General features: G+C 34.4%; 1 protein-coding gene across 1 annotated transcript in view; it reads right to left on the bottom strand.

Moving 5' to 3' along the window:
- The window catches only part of PIGK (phosphatidylinositol glycan anchor biosynthesis class K), a 109,431-nt gene that overhangs the window by 44,090 nt on the left and 39,010 nt on the right, over positions 1-26,331 (bottom strand). Inside the window, exons 7-9 of the mRNA XM_028102593.2 lie at positions 25,055-25,172; positions 24,077-24,187; positions 19,651-19,823 (exon numbers count right to left, since the gene is read on the bottom strand). Coding sequence (XP_027958394.1) covers positions 19,651-19,823; positions 24,077-24,187; positions 25,055-25,172 — 402 coding nt within the window. The remainder of the gene's footprint in view (positions 1-19,650; positions 19,824-24,076; positions 24,188-25,054; positions 25,173-26,331) is intronic.

The following is a 26,331-nucleotide window of genomic DNA, read 5'->3' as shown; positions in this document are numbered from 1 at the left end:
TCAAATTAATTTCTTAATACAATCTTGTTTTTAAAAAAAAGATGGAAAAATTTCCACTCCTAAGCTATATTTTAAAAAATGCCCAAGCATTCATACAATTGGCAACATATATTGTTGTACAAGATACAGTTGACAAACCTGGGCCCTATGACATTCCTGAAAGTTTAAGGAAGGGAGAAAAGAAACTCAATGTATTGGTTAATAGAGACAAACAAAAAATGCAATTACAATTCCAGAAAGTTCCCAAGAGTCACTGAAGATTATTTTTGTGAATATTGGTTATACCATGAGATGACAATCTAATGCATTATTTTCCTTGAAATGAAATCCCCTCCCAAACTTGCAGCATCATCATTCCTGTAATCATCAAACTAAAAACTTGTGAAAGAAGATATTAGAACATAACCTTGACTATTACTTACTTTGAAAAAGCACAAGGAAGAAGACGAACCAGGGGAAAGAGACATAATTTGAGGTAGAAAACAAAGAGTTAACTCCCAAGAGAACTAAATTACATTAACTTATGGCCCAACTGTTGAAATGCATCTTATTTTCTGTCAGCTTGCAGTGTGGTATAAAAATGCACATAGCAGTTGGCAACTGGGTGGCTCAGTCATTAAGCATCTGCCTTCAGCTTGGGTCATGATCCCAGGGTCCTGGGATCGAGCCCCGCATCGGGCTCCCTGCTCAGCAGGAATCCTGCTTCTCCCTCTCCCACTCCCCCTGCTGTGTTCCTGCTCTCACTATCTCTCTCTCTCTGTCGAATAAATAAATAAAATCCTTAAAAAAAAAAAATGCACACACCAGTTAAAAAAGAATACCTCCTGAGCAACTCAGTCAAGAAGTTTTAACAAAATCCCTGAAAACCAAGCTCTAGTTCTCACTTCAGAAGTAACCTCTTATCTGGTAGAAGTTGTAGGCAGGCTTTCTAAAAGTTCACAAAACCAGCTAACTTATGTATCTTGTAACTTGTAACTATACAAGCTAACTTGTATACATAAGAAATTACCTTTGTAGAGTCAAAAACAATTATAAAATAGCAGTGTGGGAGTGGTCAGAGGGAACGTGTTAAAATTACTGAGCACTTTACCCTGCAGCAGGCACTCTATTAGGTACATATAACTAGTTTTATGTGTATTTTTCTAGCCATTTTATTTTGCTATATCTGTGATACATGAAAAGTATGTAGAATATCTATAGTTTCATTAATAAATTGTATTCTATGTCTAACTGAGCCACTTGCTTTTTTCATTTAATATTATGCTTTTGAAATCCAAGCACATCATTGTGATTATCAACCTAGTTTGCTATGCTATAATATGAAAATGCTCCATTTTACTTAGATACTCCAATATTAATGGACATCTACTTTCAATTATATATTATTAGAAATAATGTTGCAATAAATATCCTTCCAGGCTACTTTGTCTACATGTGCAAGAGATGTTCTACAACAGCGGCACACTATAGCCCACAGGCCAAATCTGGCATGTCACCTGTTTCTATATGTCCTATGAGCTAAGAACGGTTTGTACATATTTTAGTGGCTGAAAAAATAAGTTAAAAAAGAATACTATTTCATGACAAATGAAACATATAAAATCCAGACTTCACCATCTATAAATAAATTTTTATCAGAACACAGACATTCACCTGTTATTGTATTATCTGTGACTGCTTTTGCACTATAACAGCAGAGCATTTGCAATTGCAACCAAGACTGTATGACCTACAAAGGTTAAGATACTTACTATCTGGTCCTTTACAAGAAAAGTCTGTCAACCTCTATTCTGGAGTAATTATTTAGAAGATGGATTTGCTAGGTCATAACTTATACACATTTTAAATTTTGCTAGAAACAACCAGATTATTATCCAAAGGGACTGTATCAATTTATGCTGCCATGAGAAATGTGTAAGTTCCCATTTCCCTCCATCATTACCTCTGAATTTTCTACAATAGTTTCTCATTGTTTTAATTTGTACTTACTTTTTAAAAACATATCTAAATGGTCACCAAACAAGAGTCTTTCCTCTTTTCCAAATATATTTCCTTTGGTCATTTTTCTATTGACTTGTCTTTTTTTTTTAAATCATTGTGCAGATTTATTTATATAATTTGGACAGAATTCTTTGACATACATGTTGCAAATAATTTCACTCACACTTTCTCACTTTCTCTTGTTTACTTTTTTAAATATATATATTTTAATTTTGTTGCAGTAAACTTTATCAATCTTTTTAAATTAGCTATGCTTTGAGTAGCATGACATCTTTCCCTACTCCTATTTCTCTACTCTTACTAAGTTTAATAATTATGAAATGGTAGATTCTCTTAGATTTTCTATTATATGGTCTAAAAAAAAAAAAAGGGAAGTTTGTCTCTTCCTGATTCTTATACCTCCTATCTTTTCCCTTGCCTCCTTGTCTTCTTTGCATTAGTCTGGACTTCTTGTACAAATGATTAATTGATGAAATTACAGCATGCATGCTTGTCTTGTCTGAATATCACTAAGATGCCCCTAAAGATTCAATCTTGGGGCACTTGGGTGGCTCAGTTGGTTAAGCATCTGCCTTCTGCTCAGGTCATGGTCCTAGGGTCCTGGGACTGAGCCATTTATACATCTGTGATCATAAGTGAGGCTGGCTCTATACTTTTTTCATACTCTTCTTATCTAGTTTTGGTTTTAAAATTAACTAGTTCCACTAAATGAGTTAAGTAGAATACTTCTTTTTTTTATGCTGTTCACAAACGTCAGCTCAACGTGTGTTTGGTAGATGTCAGAGGTAAAAACCATTTAAGCCTACTGTTTGTTGGCAGTTTGTTGGGAGAGGGTATATACGTTTTACAATTGAAAAAAAAAAAGCAAGTTTTTTTTGTTTTTTTGTTTTTTTTTTTTACTTGGAGGGTTAACTTATTTTTTTTACTTACTTTTTTCCTAAATCCCCTCTAAATATTACTTTAGCCACATTCCAAGTGACTTTTCTGCCCTTATACTGAAAATTTCACATTTGGAGGTTTTGTTTTTAGTTTAGTAATGACCACCTATTCTTTCAAATGGAGTATTTGGTCTAATTATATTTAATTTCATAACTGATATAGCTGGATTTATAACCACTATTCCCTATTTTCCATCTACTTGATTTTTTTTCCTTCTTCTTTTGATTTAACCAAATATCTTATTAATCCTTTTTTCCTCTTTTAACATGGTAATTATACACATATTTACCCTTATTACAGTGGTTACCTTGTACATTAGAACACCCAACTTTGACTTGTTAGTCTAATCAAACTGATTATATTTACCATTTCTCCAATAAGAACAGTATTTTACTTCCATTTATCCATCTTTTGCATTATTTTTATTATATATTTTAACTCTACAAATATTTTTTTAACTCAACGAGATCTCTTTTTTTGTCTCTTCAATATGTGATTATATTAAATGATATACTTACCTATTCTATTTCTCTTCACTCCTTACGGAATTTCTGTGTTTCCCTTTAAGATCATTTTATTTCTGGCTGAAGAACTCCATTAATTTTTATTTTAGTTCAGGTGCACTGGCAACAAATCCTGTTTTATCTGTCTGAAAACATCTTATTTCACCTTCATTTCTGGAAGATATTTTTGTTGTGTATGGAATTATAGATTAGAAGTTTTCTTCCTTTCAGCACTTTAAACATACTACCCTATTGTTTTGGTTTCCACTGTTTATATCAGTATTAAAGGTAACATGTCTTTTCTTCTCTGGTGGACTTTAAAGATTTTTCTCTATGATTTTTCAGCATTCTATGATGTGCCAAGTTGTGGTTCATCTAGCTCAGGGTGAGCAGAGTTAGCTGAATGTGTTTTTGCTAATTATCTCTTTAACTATTGATTCTTCCCTATTTTCAACCTGTCCTCTAGTTTAAGACACTATTTATACACGTTACACTGTTTTACTGAAGCTACTGTTTCTTACTCTCTTTTCTGTTTGTTTCTTTCTCTGCTTCAGTTTGGATATTTTCTATTGAATTGTCTTCAAGCACACTAATCCTGTTTTCTGATGCATCCAATTTGATATTAAGTCATTCATTGAGTTCTTTAGTTCAGATACTACATTTTTCAATTCTAGAATGTTCATTTCATTATTTTAGATATATTCATATTCTCTGGTGTTTCCCTATCCTTTCATCTGTTTTCAAGAATTTTTTCCCTTTTTTTCTTGAACATATTAAAACCATGGTTTAATATGAACTTCTAAGGTTCTTATCTACTAACTCGAAGTTTTGGATCACTTCTTGGTCTGCTTGTATATTATGTTTTGTTTTTGTTTTTACTCTTGGTATATGGCCATAGTGTCCTATCTTGTATGTACCCAGTAATTTTTGATTGATCATATATAGGACACTGCATATTGATAAATAAAAATAAAAAACCTACTGACAATGCTACTTCCCATCTGTAAAGACCCACACTTTCCTCTGCTAGACAGCTGAGAGTGGGGGTCTGATCACTTCCATTCAACCAGAGACTGAACTGAATTAAGACTGCCTTACAATTTTAATAAGACTCATTCTACCTTTAATTTGCCACTATTCTTATAGTAAGGACCTTTAAGGTTTAAACTGAAGCCTGGCAGGTCTTTGTCTCCTCAATACAAGATAGACTACAGAAAATTCCACTATGCTTTCAAAGGTTTCTGGTGTAGGTTTTTGTCCTGTTGTCCTGTATCTTCAGAATTAGGCATTCTAGGCCCACTAAACTGCCAAAAGTCTGTCCCCATTAGTGACCCTTATCAGAGGCCAAACCCAAAAAAGTGAACCACTTTCTTCTGTAAAGGGCCAGAGAGTATTTTATGCTTTGGGCCATATAATCTCTGTCACAACTACCCAACTTTGCCATTTATAGCATGAAAGCAGTTATAGACAATATATAAATGAATGATGGAACAAATATGGCTATTTGCCAATGAAACTTTATTTACAAAAATAGGCAGCAGGCCAGATTTGGCAAAAGGGCTGTAGTTTGCCAATTTCTGTTCTTGCTGCACCGAGAATCAGTAAGTATACCCAACAGGAAAAGTAACTATAAATTGTGTATCAATTCACTGTCCCCATAACTGTCAACCCTCAGTTGCTATGTTCTTAGGGAACTCTCACCCTGAAGACCTTTACCTCCTCAGAATTACAGGACCAGTAAATTCAGCTCTGGTTTTCAGAGGTTTCTTGCTTAGGAGTTAGCTTTCCTTTAGTTTCAGAATTTGGCAAATATCTTGAAAGGGAAACGATTTTGTAATTGAATGACAACTGTGTTACTCTAGCCTCATACAATCACCAGAAATTCTGTTGGTTTCTCTAACCACAAGCAATAACCCACTTCCTGGACCAAACTCAGATTCTCAACTTTTGGCCTTCTCCCAGAATCTGTAAATTAACCCAGTGGAAAATGGCTACAGATTTTCAGCTCACCTCTGAGAAGTTTTCCCAAATCTGGATTTTTAGCTTCTCAGTCCTCTTTGCTTCTGTATTTCTCTGATGTCTTTAAAAATATTTTTGTCTGTTTTCTTCTACTTGTTCTTGGTGGGGGATCACATAAGCCTGTTGTAAATTATTTCATCCTATCCAGAATCAGAAACTGTATCCTGCTACTTTTGATGTTTAATATTTTCATTATTACTCATTTCTAAGTGTTTTTAAAATTTCCATTGATACTTTATTTATTCTAAGAATTATTCAAAGTGTGTTTTAGAATTTCCACAGATATAAATTTTAAACAATTCTTTTTTTGCTATTGATTGTAATAATGATATGGTGAACAGAAAAAAAGTTTCATAAGATTCTAATACTTTACAGTTTTTAAGATGTGCTTGTTTGGCCAACTATGGTTCAATTTTTTTAAAATATTACGTTTGGGCTTGAGAAGAATGTTTACTCTCTAATTGTTGAATCTATCAGATCAAACTTATTAATCATGTTGCTCATATTTTAATTTAAAAACATTTGAGGAAATCTTTTACCAATTTCTGAAAAAAGGTTTCTGATATGATACTGAAATCTTCTTCTACAATGGTGAATTTATCAAACTTCTAAGTATGTAAATTAAAAAAATATATTATAGTTATGTTATTAGGTAATTGAAAGTTAACATGTTCTTCTTAATGAGTTAGACTTCTAACCATTAGTTACCCTCTTTATGCTTGCTAATGCCTTTTCCTTAAGTCTATTTGTCTGATATTTATATAGCCATATAAGCTTTTTATGGTTAGCAGGTGCCTGGTAATCCTTTTATTTTCAGCTAGTTAATGTCATTATGTTTTCTGTCTGTAGTTAGATTTGTTTTTATTCTAATATGATGATTTCTGTTTTTAACTAAAATTAATTTATTTAAATGTATTGTTATAAGCAACATAATTATAATTATTTCTCTTCTTATTTCATAATTTCTATTTTTCCAGTCTTTTCTTGTTTCACCTTCATTTCTTTGCAGGAATTGTTTAACTCCATTTTTTCTCCTGTACTCTATTTCCTATATTTCTATTAATTTAGTGGTCATTCTCAAATGTAAAATGCATACATACCTTACTGTCTAAAGCTATTAAAACTTACTACCTTCTCCCCATCAAAAAAAAAAAACCTCAGAATACTTTAAAACTCATCACTTCCCCCTCTCCTTCTTCTGTATTATTGTTATTAAATACATTAGTGCTTTGATTTATCTTACTTTCCCAATTATCATCATCATTATTATCATCATAATGATAAAACATACTCAATTTTTGTTAAATTTCCTACCATTTTTACTAATTAATAAGCTCAGCATTCTTCCTTCCACTCAGACTTCTCCGGCTCCTTTGTCTTCTTCAAGAAGTACATCTGCTTTAGGTGTTGTTTAAGTAAGGTGTATTGATTCAAAATACTCTCAGCTTTTGTATGTTTGAAAATGTTCTTATTCTTTGTTCATTCTTTCACCATAGTTTAGCTGGATAATCAATTTTAAGCTGAGTTATTTTCTTGACCCTAACTACCCACAAATGGACCCACTGCTTTTTATCCTGACTCTCACAGAAAGCCATTCTAACTCAAAACTCTAGATTTCTATAACAGGAATTATCATTTAGGGGAGCCTCGCCTTCCATGTTTACTTACCCCTTGGATTTTAGCTCCTTATATGTATTCCTCCAACAGATTTTCCTATCACTGAGGAAGTGGAGCTGCCTACTGGGAACCACTATTCAGCAATGGGCTCTTATAAACACTTTCCGCCTCAGAGATAAAAGCGCCTACAGCAAGATAAAAGCATGGTTCTTTTAAAGGCATGTATGTATTAAGATGTACCTGGACACATCATAGGTTGGCTATAGGAGAGGGACCCAACTCACTGAAACATTTTATATTAAGTCTAAGTAGGCCTAGAAAAGAGAGACAAAGAATCTGAGCTTGTTGCCAAATGCCTAGGGAAGTTGCATGTTTGGAACTCCAACTGCAACTACCTAGAAACATTATATACAAAACTGAACCCGAGCAGCACTTCCACTGAATAAGGTGATGCCACCAGTTCTAGTTCAATCTGGAAAAAGCCAGAAACGCCATCCATCAAACTGTGTTGTTTCCAAGCAACTACTTTCTTTGTAGCTCAGCTATGTATTTAAAAGTATACTTTCTTTTTTTTGCAATTTACTGAGCATCTTGGTATTTTATAACATCAGAGTTTTCTCAGAAAAATGCAGTCAGCAACAATTCTGAAACTCAAGTCAATTGATTGTTCTTTATTATTAACTTCAAACCACCTCTCTAACTCATTTATATTCATTTTTTATTCTGGGGAAAGTGAAATGTATCTAATTCTAAATATTACAGGGTATTCTTTTATTGAGAAATGTTTCTTTCCGATGAAATTTCAAACTATGAATGCCAAAGGCCATTAAAGTCAAGTTGTGTTTTTACATCTAAGGTAAAAATGGGATTTCTCATATTCAGAGCCAACTCTGGCAACTTTCATGTACTCTTTATTACTAGAAGTTACCTAATTTCTAGATACTCAAGGTTTTATTATGCCTAATTTTCAACAAATTAGAAAGGAAAAAAAACTACCTGTAATACTGAAGTCATACAAGATATATTTTAATCATTTTCTATGACTCAGAAGACATACTACAGTGTTTTAGCATACTAAAAAGAAATCACTATGAACATTAGTTATTTTTTAAAACGTAAGTTAGATTCTCCCTAGCATTTGACACAAGATTTAAATGTCTACATAATATTTATGCAAACCCCAATTAGAACAGTTACAACTCCTTGTCTTGCAAGCAACAGAGACTGAGGGAAGTAGTTCCAGGCCTTAGATTGCTAATACTCATAATTTATGTCTCACCATAGAGCTCATTATTACCTGTCTCAGTATCTTATAGTAACAGTGCAAAAGATTGTCCTACACCATGCAGTCCTTAAATCACCTAATAGAAATGTAAAATACTATGTTCTTACTCCATCTCTCAACATACATATGCTTAATATACATATATTTGGTGTAAGAATAAACATTTAAAAATTAGATATACTAATTTTAATACAACCTAGTTTAAACTGCTTACCAAGTATCTGAATCTCTGACTGGCAGTGTTGTTCATACCCATTAAACTAGGTCCACTACTACTCAGTGTGACAAGCAAAGTAATTCTCAGCCATCATCCACACTTACTATCATGTGACAAATTGACATATTCTGAGATCATATCCTTTGAACTCTATTTCATTAATTTTCATTTGTTCTTCGCTTTTGAGAAATCATACTAGAAAACATCAATAAACATTAGAAGCTGATCCCATGAGATGAAGAACAAAGAAAGACTCTTAATATCGAAGTTAAAATGAGGTCGATCAATCTTACTGAAAAAAAAATTCCACAACAATATGTGTGCTTTCTTTAGCATAAGTACTTTCAGAATAATATGTGACAATTTCATAGAATTAAAGAAAGGACAAAGACTGGAATATTATTGAGTATGACAAGAAGTTTATATAACTGAATCTCAAACAAAGATGGAGAAATAACAGAACTAGTCAGTGTTAGATAGATTAATGTTGTCTGCAGCTCAAATGAAAATTATTAATGTTTGTTTCACGAAGAAACATAGTATGTTCCCTTTCTCACATAAATATTTAATTACTATTTATACTACCAAGACACAGCCAAAATCAAATGTTTTCCGTTTCCTGTTTTTTCTTTATTTTATGAGAAAATTAATTTTGAAATAAGCATTTTTAATTACCAGCTACCTTGTAGGAATTTATCTACTACATATATAGAAAATACATATATATATGTACACACACACACACACACACACACACACACACACACACACACACACACTTTAGGGGCGGCTGGGAGGTTCAGTCGGTTAAGCAACTGACTCTTGATTTCGGCTCAGGTCATGATCCCAGAGTCAAACCCTGCTTCAGGCTCCTTGCTCAATAGGGAACCTGTTTCTCCTTTTCCCTCTGCCTGCTGCTCCCCCTGTTTGTGCTCTCTCTCTCTCTCTCTCTCTCCCTCTGTGTCATATAAATAAATAAAATCTTTGAAAAAAAATAAATTACATAAATATGGGAAGGCCAAGCTAACAATAATTCCCGTCAATGAGCAATATGTAGCATGGCTGATAAAAATGTAAATCAAGCTATACAAACAGTACTATATAGTACACCAAATAAAGATGGTAACATTCCCACTGTACCTTTTGCACTGAAGGAGAGACATCAGTATGGCTGCCATGAGTTTTACATGTTGTGCTCTTAAAAAAGGCATTGACAGGGCGCCTGGGTGGCTCAGTTGGTTAAGCGACTGCCTTCGGCTCAGGTCATGATCCTGGAGTGCCGGGATCGAGTCCCACATCGGGCTCCCTGCTCGGCGGGGAGTCTGCTTCTCCCTCTGACCCTCTTCCCTCTCGTGCCCTCTCTCTCATTCTCTCTCTCTCTCAAATAAATAAATAAAATCTTTAAAAAAAAAAAGGCATTGACAAAGTATGCTCATTTTTATATACATTATCCCCAATCCTCACAATAACTCTGGAGGGAGAGAGTAGATTAGCCTTTTAGAGATAAAATACCTGAGTTTCAGAGAGATAAAATAATGTTCCTGAAGACAAAAGCAAAAACTAAACCAGAATTTGAATGCAAGTCCATTCACCTCCATACTCTTTCTACTACATCAGATTGCCTTAAAGGTTCCTTCTAGTACTAGAAGGTACAATTGGCAATACCTCACCGGTAGAATACTTGAAGACCAGGTAACAAGGTGTACCATGATTTCAATAAAAATGGCAATTTCTGACATGGGGATTACAGATTTATATTATTAATAGGTCTTCTGCTTCTTGCTTTACCTAATAGCTACAACCCTAAAGTTTTATATATAAATCAATTTTTAAAATATTGAATCCAGTTTTCCCCACTGATAAATTATAAGTGAAAACTGCTCCATCTTTATTACTAATTAATCATAAATGATCTTCAAACACACCTTAAGATTTTTTATGACTCTTCAATTTCTTGATAAAGTATAATATGCTAAAAATATGCCAGCAGAGTAGCAATTCAAAAAGATCTTGTATTTACCTATTTTTTTAAATTACATATTATTAAAGCAAGACAACTTACATACAGAGAAAATTTTTATCATCCTTTTTTTAACCTGAAATTCAATATCAAGAGTCTTTTTCTCCTGTCACTGGTATGAAGAAACAAATATCATAATTTATTTGAAGATACAAACTACCTCAATCTTCGGCATTAAAAAAATATGACTGTTCCATATGTACAAACATGTAATTCTACTGCCATCTTCTGGTTAAACACAATTTCCCAATTCTTTGTAGTACTCCAAATAAGAAACCCAGATACAAAATGAGTACTTTCTAGTACTAGAATAAAAGTAGAATAGATACTTTTTGCAAATGGCCAAAAATACATTAAAAATAGAATTCTAGCAATAATTCTTATCAGTATATATGATATGTTCTCTCACTAATGTTGAACACTTATTAAGCCCTTTATTATATTTGAGCACAGAACTAAGACCTTTATAAGGAAAATAAAAATTAACTCTCTTACTAACCTTATAAGGTGGAGTTATTATTCCCATTAACAGACAAGGAAACTGAGAATCAAAGCAATCATGTGGTTTTTTCCACAGTACACAGCTAGTAAAGGACAAACGTTCTAAATTCAGGAGCTGATTCCAATGAATTGACTGGAATTTGGTTATTATGCTATAATATCCTCTATTCAGATAACAGACATCAAGTTGATTTAACTCATTTAAGACACTAAAGCTTAATTTAGTGGAATAGAGCAACAATACTGCAATTTGTAAGGAGACCAAGAGAGTCACAGAACATAGAATCAAAGAGCTAAACCTTAAAGGTCCAACAATCTACTTTCCCATGTAATTCAAACCTTATTCCCTAAACAGCCTGATAGATTATTTTATTTTGTTTTTATTTTTTAGATTATTTATTTATTTATTTGAGAGAGAGAGCGCAGAGTGAGTGAGAACATGAGTACGGGAAGAAGCAGGCTCCCCGCTGAGCAGGGAGCCCAATGAGGGGCTCAATCCCAGAGCCCTGGGATCATGACCTGAGCCAAAGGCAGACACTTAACCGACTGAGCCACCCAGGTGCCCCTAATGTTCTATTTTATAAATAATACCATATCATTTTTAGATTTTTTTCCAATTACATTTTTTAGGTCCTATATGTTTAGTGTTTAAAATTTGCTTTGATCAGTTTTAAACATTAATAAACAGTTGGAAATTAGTACCCCTAGGAAACATAATATTTGCTAATTTCTATTCAGAGAAGTTTTACTTACACAAAGGGATACAATACTATATTCTGCTATATACCATTCACATACACTGATTTCTTAAAAGTCATAAACCAACTCAATGGATGTTTTCGTTTAATTGTAGGTAGTGAAATAAATTGCTTTTAAAAAATGTCCATGAAATGATCAACACATTATTTGAAACTATAACAATAAAAACTTTAATGTATGCAAACTGACAAGAAGGATAATTGAATTATCAGTTTTCTCTTTATAAATCAAATAATCATATCTAATTTATGCTCTCAAATTCTAATTTAATGAGTTCTTGAATGACTGTAGTGACTAACAATTATAAATAACAATATAAAATGAATAGGCAAATAAGATGCTTAAGATAATATGGAATCATACTAATGACTAAGTTAATCACTTTGAAAAAATATACTAATATGCAGAATAGTGGGGAGAAATCCTGTCAACTACTGCTTGAACCATTTTGATGAATTTCTGGTTCATAAGGTTTCATAATCATTTTATAATTTCTATGAGCAATAGTCAGTGAATTGTTGATCACAATGTTTCATATTCCTCAGTCTATCTTGCCCAGCTCCAAAACATGACCCTACTAAATATGTATATTTAAACTTTGATTTGATTTCCTAGTAAACATTATAAATAGAGCCTAAAATTCATGTAATATAGGAAATACTAAAATAGGTCCTTTACATTTCCATATAATTTTTGGAATCATTTTGTCAATTTCTACAAAAAAGCCTGCTGGGATTTTGACTGGGTTTGATTTGATCAACACCCAAATTCAATGAGATCCCAGAACACAGTCAATATAAAAATTAATTAGGACACCCGGGTGGCTTGTCGGTTAAGCGTCTGCCTTCAGCTCAGGTGATGATCCCGGGGTCCTGGGACTGAACCCCGCATCAGGCTCCCTGCTCAGCGGGGAGTCTGCTTCTCCCTCTACCCCTCTCCCCCGCTCATGCTCTCTCTCTCTCTCTCAAAAATAAATAAATAAAAATTTTTAAATATAAAAACTGTACTTCTGTAGTTGAGCAACAAATGAAAAATAAATTTTTAAAATATCACTTAAAACAGCATCAAAAACAAAGATAGCTAGGAATAAATTTAATGAAAAGTGTAGAAAACATCTACACAGAAAACTGTTAAACAACAGAGAGAAATTATAGGAATTCTAAATAAATGTAGAGGTATGTTCATGGATCAGAGGATTCAATGTTGTTAAGGTATCCACACTCATCAAATTAATATAGAGTCAACCCAATCCCAAACAAAATCTCAGCAGGGTTTTTTTTTCTTTAAGAAATTGACAAACTGGGTGGCTCAGAAGGTTAAACATCCAACTCTTGATTTCGGCTCAGATCATGATCTCAGGGTTGTGAGACTGAGCCCTGCATTGGGCTCTGCACTGGGCATGGCCTGCTTAAAATTCTCTCTCCCTCCCCTTCTGTCCCTCCCCCAACCCCCCCAAAAAGAAAAGAAATTGACAAACTGGTTCTAAAATTTACATGGAAACACAAAGGATCTAGAATAGTCAAAAGAACCCTGAGAAACTGGTTTGTATGGTATATATAAACTGATGTCAAAACTTAGTATAAAGCTAAGATAATCAAGATAGTATAATGCTGGTGTAAAGATATGTAGTTCAATACAACAGAATAGAACCTAGAAATAGACTCACATATATGGTAGTCAGGTGACTTTTTACAAGGTGCCAATATAATCCGATAAGGAATTCAATCTTTTCAATACATGGTGCTGGAATAACTAGATATACATATAGAAAAAATGAACTTCAACCCCTACTTAACACTACACTCGAAGCTTAAAGCATAGCCTAAACATAAAAACTAACACTATAAAACTTCTAGAAGAAAATAAAGTCTTTGTGACCTTGAATTAGATTAAGCATCCTTGCATGAAGGACATTAAGCATAAAGAAAATATTGATAAATGAACTTCATCAACATTACATCTCCTACTCTTCAAAAGATATTAAGGATAGAAAAGGAAAGCCAAAGACTAAGAAAAACATTTGAAATACATATATCTGACAAAGAACTTGTGTATAAAGAAATCTTACAATAAAGAAGAAACAACCCAATTTTTCAAAACTGAGCAGAAGACTTGAATAGATACTTCATGAAAAATGAATTACTAATAAGCACATGAAATGATGCTCAACATCCTGTTATCAGGGCCATGAAAATTAAAATCATAATGATATTTCTACATACCTACTAGAAGAGCTAAAATTAAAAAGACAATACCAAGTATAATTAAGAATGTTGAACAACTATTTGTGGGAATGTAAAATGGTACAGTGACTAACAGAAAATAGTTTGAAAGTTGCTTATGAAGTTAATGAGCTACCATATGACCCAGCAAACCTACTGATGGGTATTTCATTCAAGTAAAATGAAAACTTATGCTTGTATTCAATTGTTTATAGTGGCTTTATTTACAACTGTCAAAAACTGGTGGGCAAAAACAAATGTCTTTCAATTGGTGAATGGCTAACCTGCATCCCATGTATCTGTAGTTTGTGTTCCTCTTTATTGCTGAATGGTAGTTTGCTGAACATAAACTACTGATACATGTGACAACAGGGATGAATCTGAAATCCATTATGCCAATACAAGAAGCCAGACTCAAAAGGGTACAGAATATGATGCCATCTATATGACATTTTGGAAAAGGTAAAACCATGGGAATGGAAAACAGATCAGTGGTTTCCAGGGATATAGGTAAGGGCAGAAAGGGGCATAAGGAAATTTCTTGCGGTGATGGATAAGCATGGTGATTATCCAGCTGTATACATTTGCCAAAACTCAGAACTATATACTAAAAAGGGTGATTTTACTATAAATAAATTATACTGCAATTTTTAAAAACTCAAAACAATTGAACAGGGGCACCTGGGTGGCTCAGTCGTTAAGCGTCTGCCTTTGGCTCAGGTCATGATCCCAGGGTCCTGGGATCGAGCCCCGTATCGGGCTCCCTGCTCAGCGGGGAGCCTGCTTCTCCCTCTCCCACTCCCCCTGCTTGTGTTCCCTCTCTTGCTGTGTCTCTCTCTGTCAAATAAATAAAATATTTTTTAAAAAATTGAAAAACTACAATTGCACACAACATAAATGAATTCTAAAAACAGAATATTAGGAAAAGAATCAAAACATAATGTTTAGGGATACATGCTTAGGTGATATAAAATGAAAAGCAAGAAAGTAAATTCCATAAAAGTTAGGATAGTGGCTAACTTTGATAGGGAGTGAGAGGATAGAGATTGGGAAGGACACAGGGGTTAGGGAGCTTCCAACATTATTCTATTTCTTTTTCTGGTGGTTACATGAGTAGTTGTTTTGTGAAAATTCATTAAGCTATCATTTATATTTTATACCCTTTAAAAAGAAAGCAAGCCAAGTAGCTCAAGGTAAATTATAAGAGAATAAAATAAGAATATATTTCTTAGAAGCATGAGGCATTCCCAGATTCATATCTTGGCTCCACCATTTGTTAGATGTGTGACTTCAGGCAGGTTTCTTAACCTTTCTCAGCCTCAGTTTACTCATCTACAAAATGAGGAAATTATATCTGCCTCATCAGCTACCATGTGAATTAAAAGGAGATTAATATAAACACCTCGGCAGGATATCTGCCTAGCTCTTAAGACCTTGTTTGGGGTCTTACACACCTGGGGTGGGCTCCCCAGCAGCCCCGATTTTGTGTGATACAGCCCCACTACTGCCCAGCTGGACCAAAGGTGGCTACCTGACCCAAGCTGGGCTAATTTACGATGCCCTCCAGGGAGCTTGGAATCAGGAATGAACAAGTTCATTGCCTATCTGGGCTTTAACATCAACAGAAGAGATATAAATCTCCAGAGCAGTGGTGTGTACACATTCTACCCCCTACATGGCCAGAGCATCAGAGAAAGAAAAGAGAGTGCTGCCTCTGCTTCTGACATCTGGTTCCTGTTTCCAGTCCCTTCCTAGGGTCACTCCTTGGGTTCCATAAAACACAGAATTATCTGTGTAACAAATGTCCCTAGGGAAATAATGTAGCTCAGGTTGGATCCCACTATTTACAACTCGACAGTCCTGGCTAATGTGTCATATAAAACATGAAGCATGTAGAAAGGGCTCAAAATATAATGACTGTGGCTGCAACTGTCTGATCTTTGATGTACATGAGGTGGGGACTTCCTTAACAAGCCCTTGAAAGAGGCCTACTCTGGTGTTCAAAACACAGATTGAGCTTGAGGAGGCCATATTCTACCCTTCTGTTGGATGTCTGTAAGAAATCTGTAAGAAAACAGTCCAGTTTAGTACATTTTATGTACTAAACAATTGAATACAAGCATAAGTTTTCATTTTACTTGAATGAAATACCCATCAGTAGGTTTGCTGGGTCATATGGTAGCTCATTAACTTCATAAGCAACTTTCAAACTATTTTCTGTTAGTCACTGTACCATTTTACATTCCCACAAATAGTTGTTCAACATTCTCAAATTTCCTGCTAGACTCAAAAAATTTCAATTGCTAAAGATTGTCTCAAGAGAAAGAAATTCTAGTATAACAATAAAATTATAGCAACAAAACATTCATAAACAGAATCAAGTGCCCAAATTTAGAGCCTAAAGCAAAAGTCAGACTAGTTAAGTTTTCATCTAACCAACTACGATAAAAGTTCAATCTTTACAGTTAATTCTGTCCTGGATTCCCCTTTTTTCTTGGGCAATGCCTACTGAATTTAGACTTCTACATTTTGTAACATTAAAATGTGCTTATCTTTTGACATCCACAAGCCAGAGGCTATTTTCCCCATACAGTAAAGACACAAAACTGGTAATCTGAGTAATGCTAACATGGACTTACTTACCACTAGATTCTAAAAAGCCCAACTCCTTCAGGAGGGCAGGCTGTTTTCTACATACTTATCAAAAGCCAACCTATGTATACTCAATTGAAGCAATATAGAATCAAGTTATATAAGCCAAACTTACTGCAATCAATCCTTATTTTATGCCATCTGTTCTTGCAAACAAATTAATCACACAACTACTAAGACACATGCAGGAACAAAGTATTGTTACTAACTTCACGACTGTACCTTACTCAATATCTGTTTCAGAAGACACATAACAATAATATCATACCATAACATTAGTCAATTTTATGTACTAAGGTTCTCCATCATATCTGAGTTTGGTCTAGTATACTCTTGTATGCAAAATATGAAATATGAATAGTCTAAATGAATTAATTCCATTGTTTTCCTAACATATGTTAAACAGTAATATTTTTTAAAGCACAACTGCCACTTTTATTAAGTGACTGTATTGACATTTTTAACTTAAGATCTGAAAAAATACATATACATCCTAACCCATAATTTTCTTAATAAAATATTTTTTGTGATATCTGATCTCTCACGGATATAATTTTCTCTAAACAAATATCCAATTGCCATTCTTACTTGCATATAAATACCACCTACGTACAATGAGATAATATTTGTAGCATCCATTTAAAAATTCCTGAGGCGTGCTGGAAACTTAATTCTCCTAAATTAATTGGGTAACATATACCAGTCATCATGAAACCATCTGTACACAATATTCTAAATAAAATTTATTTATAAACACTAGAGGGTGCTATAATTCAACAGTGCCTGGTGTCTGGCTTTAATGCTCAAAATTTTCTCCTCAATTAAAGATAAATTAAGATAATTTTCAGCACCAACAATTTTTGCTCTTGAACTAATACACGGAAATATTTATGAGACAAAATTCTATTCTTCCAGAATATATAATGAAACTCGGATTCCACTGAAACAACTTTTTATTGTATACTTATTGCATTTAATACTGTGTTAAGTTGAGAGAACAGAAAATAAGTTCAGAAGAAGTATAAAGATGGTCCTAGCCTTTAAAGTAAATTAATGCAATGTTCAGATGGTTAAGAGAAGGTGTATCTTATAATCTCATAGGCTTAAATTCAAAGGAAAATTACAAAATAAATTTGGTAAAAGACATATTTCAATTTTAGTTGCTAAGTATCAACATATGGTTTAGCTATTTCACAAGGGTAATCTGAAATTCAGTATTTAAAACAACAAATAAGGGGCACCTGGGTGGCTCACTCGGTTAAGCATCTGCCTTCAGCTCAGGTCATGATCGCAGGGTCCTGGGATGGAACGCAGCAGCAGGGAGTCTGCTTCTCCCTCTCCCTCTGCCTCCTCCCCGCCCTGCTCATGCTGTTCTGTCGCTGTCTCTCTCTCTCTCACATAAATAAATATAATCTTAAAAAATATAACAAAATAACAAATAAAAGTGATATTGCTGTAGAGTATCATCTGATGTCTTAAAAAATATTTTTAAGTTAATAGTTATAGGAAATTGGAAAAGAAAAGATCCAAGGCTTTGAATATCCAGAATAGGAAATGATTAATAATATCAATTTTAAATCTTCAAAAAAGATGCATTTTGTGCTAATTTTTAAATTTATTCCTAAAACATGTGTAAGCTTAATCACAAGTCTTTGAAATTTTCAAAATTGAGAGTAATTTATGTTGCCAGTTAGCAGTCCAGAAAAGTTCCTAGGAGTATGAGTTTCCAATAGATAGCATTAGATAATCACAAATAACAAAGTTTAATGCTAGTAAAATATATCATCTATATATTTCAAGAAAGAGGCTATTAACTGAGACACTATATAATCCTAACAAAGTATTTTGCCTTTAAAAATGTTTACAGGGAAATATACAAATGAAACATTTCTAAAATTCACATACTCCAAATCAACCAATTTTTCTCAATCTCCTTCTCTCCTGCTTGTGTGTTCTCTCACACACATAAACACACAAATCTACACATGTGCATGCATGCACACTCACTACACACTCACACAGCCTCTACCCCAAGAAAGGAGAACCTAGTGTATACCTCCCATCCTTTCCCTAATGAATTACCAAGACCCCCTAAATAAAGCAGAAACAGTGGCACCTGTTGATGGGAGGGTCACTCCAAATTTACAATAGCTCCAGATAAATTGTTCCAGATTAATAGAATATAACACTAGAGAAAAGCCCGAGATACCACTGAACCCCAGCTCACAAACCACCCAGACTCTAGGAACCAAAATATATGGCAGTCAGAGAAGTAATCAGATTTCTGGAACCCACAGAAATTCTGAACATGGAAGCACTGTGTTATAGTCTAAAATATGTATTTGGCACCTATATAGTTTTGGCACTCGCTTCCCCTTTTTATGTTTATCTGCCTTACATCTGCCAGATTCCTAGGGCCCTTATTACACTCTAAATGCCCAGCTGCCAACTTCCCTATTCAACGTCACTTCAGGTAACACCTTCTACTGCAATAGGTGAAAGCATACACGCTCATTAGAGTATTAATGTTCGAAACATTTGCACACCTGCCCTTTCATGAAGGTCTTCTGAACGATTATACATACCTCCACTAATGAAAAGTATGGATCTCAGCCACTTACAAGGAAAGTTTTAGTTCCTTTTGAGCAGGCCTCAAATCACTACTATGTACACTGTATTTTGGAGCTACAACATAATCTTAATCATGATCATAGCTTCCCCTTAATATTTATAGCTTTTACCCATAAACCTGAAAAGCATAGGGCCTATACAAAGTGAAGATTGAGTAGAAATGTATAGTTTTATTAACAAACAACAACTTTCATCTCTTAATATTATGTAACATCATGTTACATAAAAATTTACAAATTATGAGACTAGAATATTCTAATAAAATAATAATTCAAGATGAATACCTGCTTTCCATGCTTTCTAAATCTGGTTGCAAACTGATAGTCTCTGTTGTAATTTCCACTTTCCGTACGCTTCCAAAAAAATCAGTTATCAGGACATTTTTAGGATCCCTCTGAAAAAGATCAGTGCGATGTCCAGGGGTAGACACACAGAGACTTCTAGGACATACCTGAAACTGAAAAACATATATATAACAATAATAAATACACACATATCCATATAACTTTTATCAATTCAATAATACAGTATAGTAGACTGTAGTGTATTTTTTTAATGATTTATTTATCTATGAGAGAGAGAGAGTGAGTGAGTAGGGGAAGGGGCAGAGGGAGAGGGAGAGAATCCCAAGGTGACTCCCCGCCAAGCATGGAGCCCAACATGGTGCTCCATCCCATGACCCCAAGATCATGACCTAAGCCAAAACCAGGAGTTAGATGCTCAACTGACTGACCCACCTAGCACCCTGACTCTAATGCACTCTCAAAGCTTTCCCAACCTGAAGAAACTACTGATTCTAAAGATTAAAGTTTCATTGCTACAGTAGTACTTGACATTCTAAGAAAGCTATACAGACATTAAAGCAGGTGAGAAAAAGGGAAGCTGGCCGGGGGGGAAAATATTCACTTTTTTGCATCATATGCTACAAAATATATTTTGAACTTTAAATTTACTGAGAACTTACATGTAACACTCCGAAAAGAATTGCTTTTTTTCTGCATCTACATTCATCTCAGTGAGCAGTATCTTTCTTAGTTTAGCCATAAAGAGAATAAATCCAAGGCACCTCCAGATACTCTAGCACTCAAAGAATACAGCCTGAAAACCACGGCTTCATCTCACACAGATCTCATGATAATGTCTGTGTTAATCATATCCCCAATATTCCACATTAGTGAATTACCAAGGATAGATATGTACTCATTCATTCAGCAAAGCAGAAAAAATATCTACTACATATATTTCATACTGTTATCTTCCACAGAGGATACAAAAGTTGACAGAACATGGTCCTATCCTCAGGCTTTAAGTCAAGTCAGAGATGAATAAACATAACAAGGTAGAAAAAAAAAGTGACAGGTTCTACTTCAGAAAAGGATAAACTTTTCATAGCCTGAGGATAAGAAAAAAGGAATGGGATTTAAGTTACATTCTGAAGGAAAAGGGAGATTACAGATGAAAAGTAACATTCTTAAGGAGCAGCTGCAAAGATGTGTAAGGCAAATAACCTAGTTTGGCAGAAGTAAAGGATGTATGAAGAAAACCATGACAGGACTGCTAGTAAGGGCCTATAGCCCACAGCACTTGCCCACCTATGGAGACAAGACAATATGCATAGATAATCACCAATATGATGGGAGATGGGTGGGGAAGGGCAGAGCAGCTAGAATTTATGAAGCATAGTGATCCAAGCACTGTGCAAAGCAATTTGTAGATACTCTGATTTAAACTACCAATAACTTTGAGGTATATAAAGATTATTATCTCTACTTCAAACTAAAGCTCAAAAAGATTAAGTAATTGGCCTAATATCACACAATACCTTCCTGGTTCAGGAAAACAATAAAAGGAAATACAAAGAAGAGATCGAATATAAATTAAGAAGCACTGAAGGCAAAAAGGATGGGGAAAATAAAATGCTAAACTTACTTTACAAGAAAGTAAAATGCCAAACAGGAAGGACAATACAGACTGAAGGCTGAAGAAACATAGTAAAAGATAAAACAAAATACACAAAGACAAGATTGAAGTCCTATGTATACTGAAGGCATTCCTGTATGAGCGAGCAACTTGGTGGGCTTTCTTAGGCACCACAGAAGAAAGCAGGAAAAGCATAGGTGAATGAACTTGGGAACAAGATAAAAAGTATTATCTTCCTGCTGCTAAAATCATCATACTTCCACTTTCTATGAAGTTATTCCTTCCTTCAAGATATTTTATCCTATCAATCTGATTTCCTTAGCCTCAGCTACATTAATTTTTAATAATCTCCTTCACTTACAGAATCTTCACACTCTAGCCAGATTATATGCTTACTATTGAAGACAAGGATTTCAACTTCTGTGCCTCTGCAGGTATTCCACTTTCCTAGGGTATGCTATACTTCTCTTCTTCCAAACCTGAAAATCTACCTCTTTCAAGAAAAATTTTAAAGACCAAACCCACTGTATTTAAAGGAACCATACAAATGTGCATGGTTGTCATGTCCTTTCATTCATTCCAAATATTCACTGAGAATCTACAAATAAACATGGTCCTTTTACTTATTTAAGAACCTCAAAGCCTCGAGGGAACGTCACAAATATAAACAAGTACAGAGCAGTATTAAAAGCATCTTAAAGGTACATAGCAAGACTTACATGTTCACAGAAGAAAGAACATTACCTGGAGGATACAAAGACTTCATTTAATAGGTGATACTCTATAAATGTGCTTTTCAGCTGTTACCAATGACACTATAAATTGTTAAGGGGCCAAGGACCATGTCTTCTAATTTTGCTGCTCCTAAAGCTCCTAATATTGTACTCTGAATACAGCTGATACCCAATGAATTTTCCTATACACACATAATAAACAGAATAGGTATTATTCCACAACATCTTAAGATATATCAAATCACTAGAATATTTAACTTCAAAGAAATGGGTCATCCTTACTGAACACAATTAAAATAATCATTCAATTAAAAAAACAGAACTAGGGAACAAGATATTAGTAAGGACTGTTTATTAAAAACTATACAGCAATTGTGGGGAAAAAACCACATAAACAAATAAAACGTAAGTTTCTTCAGTCTTTCCTGTATGATTTCAAAGGAAGAAGTTATTTTTTTAAAAAATCCATTAGACATTTGAAGTGTCAAGTGCATATGCTGTAAACTTTTGACAGTGTGTCACATATTAAATAAAATATACAATATATAATTTAAAATGGGAATAAATTTAAAAACTAAAGTAACTGGAACGTAGGTGACTATAGTTTTCTTATAAAGTAGCATTATAACAAGTTCACATTAAGATTTAACAGGCATCGGGCGTCTGGGTGGCTCAGTTGGTTAAGCGACTGCCTTCGGCTCAGGTCATGATCCCGGAGTCCCGGGATCAAGTCCCGCATAGGGCTCCCTCCCTGCTCAGCAGGGAGTCTGCTTCTCCCTCTGACCCTCCCCGCTCTCATGCTCTCTCTCTCTCTCATTCTCTCTCTCTCAAATAAATAAATAAATAAATAAAATCTTAAAAAAAAAAGATTTAACAGGCATCAAATTATGTATCTTCAAAATGTAGCAAGTAGTTCTATGTTATCAAATATGACAGCTCATAACAGTGGTTTTTAGAATTTTGCAGAACTTCTTTAATTAAAAAGAAAATTACCTAAAATGTTTCTATCCAAGTCCGGTCTACTCAGCCTTCCTTCCACTTTGAAGCTCCATGAAGGTAGAGACAGTGTCTGCCTCTTTCACTAGGATAGAGCCAGTGGCTGGCACTTAGCCAAAGCTCAAAAAATGTTTATGAATAAAAGAACAGGGTATAAATTAATGAAAAAAAGAGTGAAAGTCATAGATGCACAGTAATTATCCAATCTAGAATTGCTGTTTCGAGCTTATTTATTATGCCTACTTTCAATAGCAACTTGAAAGTAGATTTATTTAAGGATACAATCAGCAGAGAAAAGTCAGGAAAAAAGATTGAACTAAATTCAAGAAGCCACATCAAAACACTGTACTAGGACACCTGGGTGGCTCAGCCGGTTAAGCGTCTGCCTTCAGCTCAGGTCATGATCCCAGGGTCCTGGAATCGAGCCCTGAATCGGGTTCCCTGATCAGTGAGGAGCCTGCTTCTCCCTCTGCATCTGCTCCCCCTGCTTGTGTTTTCTCTCTTACTCACTCTCTCTCTCTAATAAATAAATAAAATCTAAAACAAACAAAAAAACACTGTACTAGAAGTTGAAGGGTGGACAAAAATAGGTAAGAAAAAGTCCTTTTCCTCCAAAAATGTCCTATTACTCACACTCAATAAGTTCAAAAAAAAGGCAGACTATGATAAATGGTAGAAGAGAGAAATAAAGCTCTGAAAAACTTTATTTATCTTACTTAAATTTCAACAGGGAAGAATTATGGGGCTATTCCTGGAGGAGGGAGGATCTGATCTGACACCCAAAGAATAGGTAGAATTTCAGTAGATGAATCTAAAAAAAGTACATTTCTGGTACAGAAAAGAGCATGAGCAAATGAATGAAAGTAACAAGTTAACTGGGCTAAACTTTAGGCTTCCTGTAGTAAAGAGAGAGAGATTACTATAAAGGGAGACTCAAAAACAGTTTAAAAGGCTACCATTCAACATAAGAAACAGTACCCTGGCAGTACCGGGAGTAAAGGACTTCACTTATCACATTAAGCATACCTATGTGCTATAATCAAATCAAGCGAATACTTACAAGGTCATTCATATTAGTTTGGCTAGCTGGATTAATTTCTTCCAAAAATTCCAAGACATAAAATGTGTATCTATCCATAAGGTGGACTCCAATTGCAGGATCAGGTTGATGCTATGAAAAAACAAAGCATATACAATGGCATATTATTCTGCCCTAAAGAAAAAAGAGAGAGAGAGAGAGGAAGGAAGGAAGGAAGGAAGGAGAAAGAAAGAAAGAAAGAAAGAAAGAGAGAGAAAGAAAGAAAGAAAGAGAAAAGAAAGAAAGGAAAACGAAAAGAAATCTTGCTATTTGTGGCAACATGGATGGATCTTGAGGGCATTATACTAAATGAAATAAGTCAGAGAAAGACAAATACCATATAATCTCACCTATATGTGTAATCTAAAAACAACGAAAAGAACAAAAACGAACCTTATAGATACAGAGAACAAATTGGTGGTTGCCAGAGATGAGAGGTAGAGGATAGACCAAATGGGTGAAGGAAGCCAAAGGGACAAATTTCAGTTATAAAATAAATAAGACATGGGATAAAATGTACAGCATGGTGACTACAGTTAATAATACTGTATTGCATATTTAAAAATTACTAAGAAAGTTCACATTAAAAGTTCTCATCACAAGAAAGAAAAATTCTGTTAACTATGTATGGTGACATTTTTTTTTTTGGTCTGGTGATAAATGTTAACTAGACTTATTATGGTGATTATTTTGTAATATATACAAATATTGAATGATTATGTTGTACACCTGAAACTAACACAATATTGTAGTCAATTGTACTTTAATAAAATTTTTTAAAAGCAGAAAAAAGAAATACGTCTAATAGCATCATTATAAGAAAATGTTTTAAATGCAATCAAAATTTCCTTCTAAGGTATTAAAAAGTCTAAGATATATTCATAAAGCATATAAGTGATTTCCAAAATAGCTACATATTCCAAAGATGATGCAGTTTACAAATGGGAAATATGCACCTACCGAGAGTGAATCTTCTCCCACTTGGCTACTAGCTAAAGCCATTATGTTAGGAGAATAGAATCGTTCATACATGGATGCTCCTTGACAAGTATCAATAATAAACAGTAATTCGTTGTAGCTGAAAGAAAAGTGGTACTATCTTTAACATGAATCATGCTGTTAGTCAAACATTAATATTTTTATAATACTTGCAAAACATAAGATGTTAAAATCATATCTTACTCATTTCATTAGTTAAAAATTTGTGAGTTTTCAGAATTCCCAATACAAATTTGATATTAGAAATATTAAAGCTATAACTACCTCAACAGGTACCACAAAGTGGCTGCCCCAACTCTTTCCCCCTCCCTCATCTTGGCCATATGATTCAGAATCCAAATGCATACTCTATTCAAAAAACACTTATTTGGCACCCCGGCTGTCCTAGAAAATGAGCCAGATTCAGGAAAAAACATATATGACTTAGTCAACATACTCAAAAAGCTTAAAATCTAACTGGAAGAGAGGAGAGACTTCATTTAACCAAATGGAACGTGGGAAGAGTTACAAATAGTTATTAGAGCCTATAATATGCCTGATCTTAAGCTGAGGATACAGCAGCAGTCCCTGTCTTCATAGAGCTTAGAGTCTAACAAAGTCAAAGTGCTCTAAGAGCACTGAGAAAGGAAGAGAGGGAACTGTAAAGAAAGGCATGTCAGAGAAAGGTGATGTTCGGCCTGGGCAATGAGGGGTGAGTTATTTTAACTAACAAAGAAAGGAATAGCACATTCCAGGAGAGGAAAAAGGCTCTACTAAGGCACCTAAATTTGAAAAAGTATAATTGTTTCAGAAAAGGGGAATAGTACTATGTAGTTAGGATTTACAGTAAATATGGGGAAATGGAGGATATTAGTTTCAAAAAGGTAGGGCAGGGTAGGGTAGGGTAGGGGCGCCCGGGTGGCTCAGTCGGTTAAGCGTCTGCCTTCGGCTCAGGTCATGATCCCGGGGTCCTGGGATCAAGCCCTGCGTTGGGCTCCCTGCTCTGCGGAGAGCCTGCTTCTCCCTCTACCTCTGCCTGCCACTCTGCCTACTTGTGCTCTCTCTCTCTCTGTCAAATAAATAAATAAAATCTTTAAAAAAAAAAAAGGTAGGGTAGGGTCAATCTATGTAGTATCCCATATGAAGTATGGATCTTATCTTGTAAGTCTGAGGAAGCCAACCAGGGCTTTTTTAAGTGAAAATAACATGATCGGCTCTGTATTTTAGAATGAGCTGCCTAGCTGGTTAAAGAAGGGAGC

The sequence above is a fragment of the Eumetopias jubatus genome, unplaced genomic scaffold, assembly GCF_037043125.1.
Source record: "Eumetopias jubatus isolate StellerSeaLion01/CBP00866 unplaced genomic scaffold, mEumJub1_p1.0 scaffold_4, whole genome shotgun sequence".
NCBI classification, from domain to species: domain Eukaryota; kingdom Metazoa; phylum Chordata; class Mammalia; order Carnivora; family Otariidae; genus Eumetopias; species Eumetopias jubatus.
The sequence above is the reverse complement of the archived record's forward strand: the minus strand, read 5'-3'. Positions and strand labels throughout refer to the sequence as shown.